The following is a 6,025-nucleotide window of genomic DNA, read 5'->3' as shown; positions in this document are numbered from 1 at the left end:
TTTACATATTATTTATCACGAAGTGGGCTCGCCTCCATAATACTAACCCAAAAGTCAGCGCTGATCCTCCGGCGAGTCCATTAGTGGGCCACGATCGCAGCTGTACGGCACGGCCTCGTAAAACTGAACGCACAGGGGCCGTTTCTCAAAAGCTTGTAACTTGTAATACAAGCGGATGTCACTTTTTGACAGCTTTTGTTAGAACGGGACTTCCACTTGTATTACAAGCTACAAGCTTTTGAGAAACGGGTCCAGGCCCAGGTCAGGTATGAATAAGGGCCTGACACTCTTTAATAGAGAAAGATAGTCTTATTGCGATTCCTATAAGAGAAAAGTGAAAATAGTGCCATGCTTTGTCCTCATCACCGACCGGGTGGCATCATAGGTAGGAGGCGATGACGAAATACCGAAATTTATAAGAATAAAAGAGAAAAAATCCTTTGCTGCCCAAATTTTATATGAATATTCTTTCTCTTATCCCCGGTCGCTCGGTGGCGCGTCTATAACTACTTGTATATACTATGTCTATGGGTATGACAGATAACCTAAAAGGCCATGCCGTACTAGGTGCTAAAAATAACAATTGAGAACATTGGAACATTTCGTCGCTATACTTACTCAACCTCATATCTGCAACAATCATTTGATGGAAATGTCGCTTTTCTTTCATTCGGAATATGGGCGTTTTTGTCATCAAATGAGCGTTGCAGATACGAGGTTGAGTAAGTATAGCGACAATTTTAAGCATAAAACACATAGAATGTCTCTTCCAGTCTCAGAACATCTACAACCAACAATAACTCGGGACATGCCCAGACAATAGCCGATTACTTTTACTGCTCATTGTGCCCGTCCGCGCTTACTTACGCTTACTTACGCTTGCCTACGCTCACTTACGCTTATCGCCGGAACGGCCCGTTGTCAAAGGGAATTCTAGGAGCGCTGTTTGAATGTGGTATGAATAGTTGCTCACTTGTATTTTGTATTGTAAAGCTTAATCTTAGTAAGGTCTCTCTGTATCTTTTACAGCCGCCATCAGATATATCGGAGCGGCCAAGGTGCTCACAAATATCTGAACACACCAAGGTTCAGATATTTTTGAGCACCTCGGCCGCTCCGATATATCTGATTGCGATTGTATTTAAATAAAAGTAAACAAACAATTTGTACATTTTCGGGTAGTTTTAACATAATCGCACTTAAACTATCGTGAGACATATTTCAAAATATTTAGATCAGTACGGTTTTTAATCACTTTTATTTTTAGTCGCTTTTGGCGACATGTTTCGGATTCTTTGGGAATCCTTCCTCAGGCACGAGTGTCCGAGGCGGTTGTACGTCGTCAAAAGCGACTAAAAATAATAGTGAGTAAAAACCGTACTGATCTAAATATTTAGTTTTAACATTTATTGGTTAACCAACAGAATTCAAAACCGCTTGGATCTGTCACTGTACCACCTATCTTTAACCTACATTATTTGATCATGTAATGTTTACTTTTAATTAAATACCTAAAGATATAGGTTTAGGTATAAAGGTATAGGTTTTAATTAATTTTATTTGGAAGTATTAGAGTTAGACCAAGCTAAGTTGGCAGCGATTTTGCACAGACTGCACAATGTTATTTAAACGTTATATAAATTTCATAGAAGTTTAACGTTTAAAATAACACTTGCACATGGGCTATCAAAATCGCTGTCACCTAAGCTTGATAGCGTAATAGACCTAGAAGGAGATGGCGTTACGATGTTGATGTCTTTCGGAAATATTGCCATAGACCATAGACATAGTATAGTAGTTATAGACATGAAACCGAGCGACCAGGGGTAAGAGAAAGACACATTCATGTATTGACAAGTTAATGTATGGCAGCATAATCCTTTTTCTCTTTCACTCTTATAAATTTCGGTATTTCGCCATCGCCTCCTACCTATGCTGCCATAACCCGACCATGAAAAAAGGTGATAAGGACAAAGCATGGCACTATTTTCTCTTTCCTCTTATAGCATAGAGTAACTTATACTAGAGCGGTACTGTCGTAGTAAATTTTGTAACCCCAGTAAATTCACTGCCATCTGTCAACACAGTTTAAAACTAAAAATAAATATTTATTAAAATACGATAAAATGTATTTAAATATGGATAAATGACTTTTTTATTTGCATTAATTATTTTTATATGATTTTGACCCATGTTCTTTCACTGGTATGCGTTAAAATTATAAATAACAAACTCAACAGTCAACGCCCTCTATACGAGTGTAGGCCAAAACTAGTGGCGCCATCTGATCGAGAATCAAATTTTCGTGATTTTCGAGGCACTTTTTTCCTTAGACTGTATCCATCTATTACGGAGTTATATCTATCTTTGTCTTATAGGAATCGCAATAAGACTATCTTTCTCTATCAAAGAGTGCCAGGCCCTTGCCTTAGACCGAGACACGTGGAAGAAAGAGACCAAGCCTTTGCCCGCAGTGGGACACAAAAGCAAACAAATAATAATTACAAATAAACTTGTATAATTCTCCAAAAACTGTATAAAATCAATATTCGCTATTTGATATTTCAAAAGCATTCAAAATCACTTTTTCGGTGCACACGCAGGCAAAGGTTTCGTAGGAGGAGTAGGTATTTTAGGCAGATCCCTTTCACATGGTACTCGTTCCCTCATCAACCAATCAGTTTTAAAATAGAAATTGTACAATGGCACAAACGCCTTCCCAAGCATATACAGAACTGTCCTAGTTGCCTCATCAGTCTCTTTCGGAAAGCAAATGGATCCACTCACAAACAAGAGAGCACTAGATAAAAATACACGCCGAAGTATATGTTTTCCTTTTACGAAACCAGCTACACCAGCAGCGCCCACTAAAGCCATTCTCTGATTCACATTTTCCGGAGATCTCATTTTGTTCAAAATTTTCTTCTCAGCCGATCTATAATCTCTACAAATTTCTGTATAAGTATCCTTCATTTCTTTAGAAGCAGTATTGATAATTCCTGATACTTGCTTGCGGTATTCTGATACTGTTGGTAAGAGGCATTCGTGTGTGACTTTTCGGTCTGGGCATCTGATTTTGTCATTTTTAAACTCCTTCCAACGATTATGAGGGCATTCGTAAATGGGTAGATCTTTGTATTTCATCGGTGGAGGTTTTTTAGGAGTATCATCTTTTGCAGCGGCATTGACTGTCGGTATGAAACAATTCCTAGCAGTTTTTAAAATTGACTTAAGAGCTATTTCGCTTATTCTTCCAGCAACATATAGGTGTTTCTTTCTTTCTAGGTTCACTTGATCATCTTCCTTGAAATGTTGTACGTTGTTATGATTTTCTGATATTTTTTGCATTTTCATGCTGTTTTATTATAAAAATTCTGTGGAAATGATGTGTCACTGAATGACAGACGGTCCACAGTCTTTCTCAATCAATATGACATGAAAAGATGGCAAACTTTTTACTTATTGACAACTATTGAGGTTACATCCAATTTAACTCAGCCGACGAACAAATACAGCAAAGAAATGAAACTCGTATGCGAGTTCTCGCATCATCTACAGGAGGGCTTCTTAGGTTGGGTTAAGTTTGTTGCCTCTTCATCCTAAAACCGCTAAACAGGTTAAGATGAAACTTGGTACGCTGAGGCTGAGGACAGTTTGAGTCTCGGGAAAGAACAGCACATGTCATTTTAGGTATTTATTTATTTAACCTTTATTGCACAAAAGGAAACCTTACAGTATAAAAGGTGTACTTAATGCCATAAGGAGCCAACGTCACCAGTTCCAATTAACTACAAATGTAACACATAAAAAATAGGCCTTTGTCATCTGTGTCAGATGTTTCAAGCAGCATCGCGGTTACGAGTGTTACGACACTTGCGTTCGTGACTGTAAATCCCTATACGAGAGAGTATCCCTCGGCCACACACGCAGCAGGTGTATGCTCCCCCAGGTGGGCGGGGCAAATGTAACACATATTTTCTATTTAACTATCATGTAACAAATGGTAAATAAATAAAATGCATGAAATCATTAATTTATTTGATAACAAAAAAATATTTTATTTTTCACGCGGACGTTTACAAAAATCTTGGCTCATATTTCGTTCGTCTGGAGGTTTGCTATCTGTTATAAAATAATACCCATCCATGACTGTTCTTCCAGTGAAATAGAAAACTTTTCTAATCTTCGCATCAGTTTCTTTTGGAAAACACAGCATCCCTGTACCGGTAAGTCCACAAGCAGCATAGAACAATCTTGTAGGTAAACCACCAGGCTTTAAATATCCTAGCATACACCCACTTGCTACTATCTGTACTCTTCTGTTATAATTCTCTTCATCTCTAAAATATTTTATCATATTTTCTCCAGTTGTAAACATATCAATCTTTATTTCGTTACAAGTATCACTGAGCTCCTTTCTGTAACTTATTATTAATCCTTGACAAGTACTTCTTACTTTACTTACATACGGTAGCACCAGGTTATGTAAAAGATTATCTTGAGTGTCTTCTTTAGGACAATCTACAATAACTTTAGAAACTCGCATCTTCTCTTCACATTTTGGTATCTTATTCGTACTAATTCTAGTACTACCTGATAAAGGGTACTGGAAACCTAGTAAGAACGCCCGAAGAGTGCAGATCCATATTTTACCTATTACGCTTACATCTCCATGGCATAGTTTGGAAAAAGTCCTGTAAACAATAAAACCTGTAATAAAATTAGGCCTGTAAATAATAATAAAATTTTGTGGAAATCCATTTAAGGAAAATTAGTTTGCTAATCCATGAAATCATAACACGCTAGTCAATCAGTACCAACCTGTTATACTTGCGTATTTTTACATGAAATTATTATTCCAACTAGCAACCTGAAGACCTTGCTAGGCTTCGTGGAGGAGCTGGGGTAATTAGAGTAGCGCTACAACGTTTCACGCAAAATAGGCACATTGGATGTCGAGTTGCGGAAAATGCCCAGCAAAACTAACTAATATTCCAATTTCCAATCATCCCGACGAGAAAATAAGTACACAAATAAATAACAAAACAATCACCAAAAGTACAAAATTCTACACGTATTTCGCTTCTCTGCGAGGCATCATCAGATGCTGGAGATTTTGACGGTCTAGCATCAATAAATCATTAATTCCGTTCATTTATTATTTCACGAATTAGCAAAGTAATACTATATAGTGTGTTTGTTTGTGTACAACTTTGTTTAAGGTTATTTACGATTTTAAAATATTGCCACGCCCTAGTAGGGTCCATGTCTGTACTGATAAAAAAAGGCACATCTTGTAACACCATGGTTGCAATAAATAAATGATTATGGTTATATTTATGACCTGTTCCTATCTTCTTGTGATCTGAGCAACACGTCGCAATACTGACTTGTTGATTTTTCATCTTGCCTGTTGTTCTGACATGTTGTGTTCGACTTTTCAGACATGGTGAAGCCTGCTCGCACCGTCCGATAATGCGAACAGGCTTTTAACTGTAATTTAGTTGAGAAACCAAATACAAAGCAATATTGTTGTTGTCGTTTGATAATGTAATGATGGGTGTTGACTTTGACAGACATGTTTCAAATTCGTGTGAGGTTTATATAGAAAATTTGAATGCACTTGTTTTGACAAAGGTTTTAAATACTGAAAAGTTGTGTAGTTAGATCAAGAAAAGCCTACAACGATTTTGATAGTACACGCAGTGCAAGGTTTAATTTAAACGTCAAACTTCTATGAAATTATGACGTATAAATAACACTTGCACTGCGTGTGCTATCAAAATCGTTGCAGACTTATCTTGGTCTAACTCTAGGTAGCTAAAGAAATCAAAGCCTCGTTTTGAGTGTACAGATAGGAGAGTTTTATAAATTAGGGGTAGGTATACTCCGTTATAAAATATGTATCTGTCGGCGGCCTATCTTAAAATAAGCCCGATTGTAAAGTTCCCTGTTCCCTGTGTAATGTTTTGAAGGTGGTCAGGTGGTCACATTAAATCAATAAATACGAGTAGATAGGTAGGAT

The 6,025-nt window shown here is 37.2% G+C and overlaps 2 protein-coding genes across 2 annotated transcripts; both read right to left on the bottom strand.

The window, feature by feature from the left end:
• Positions 1 to 2,580: 2,580 nt before the first annotated feature.
• On the bottom strand, positions 2,581 to 3,380 carry LOC134752637 (uncharacterized). The gene has a single exon (XM_063688307.1). The coding sequence runs from the start codon at positions 3,352 to 3,354 to the stop codon at positions 2,581 to 2,583; it is 774 nt and encodes a 257-aa protein (XP_063544377.1). The 5' UTR covers positions 3,355 to 3,380.
• Positions 3,381 to 4,038: 658 nt separating this feature from the next.
• Positions 4,039 to 5,531, bottom strand: LOC134752756 (uncharacterized). The gene is made up of 2 exons (XM_063688448.1): positions 5,345 to 5,531; positions 4,039 to 4,694 (listed from the first exon to the last, which is right to left on the bottom strand). The coding sequence occupies exons 1-2, from the start codon at positions 5,446 to 5,448 to the stop codon at positions 4,058 to 4,060; spliced, it is 741 nt and encodes a 246-aa protein (XP_063544518.1). The 5' UTR covers positions 5,449 to 5,531; the 3' UTR covers positions 4,039 to 4,057.
• Positions 5,532 to 6,025: the final 494 nt, after the last annotated feature.

This window comes from Cydia strobilella, chromosome 25 (assembly GCF_947568885.1).
Source record: "Cydia strobilella chromosome 25, ilCydStro3.1, whole genome shotgun sequence".
NCBI lineage: Eukaryota > Metazoa > Arthropoda > Insecta > Lepidoptera > Tortricidae > Cydia > Cydia strobilella.
This window is presented reverse-complemented; position numbering and strand designations above follow the sequence as displayed.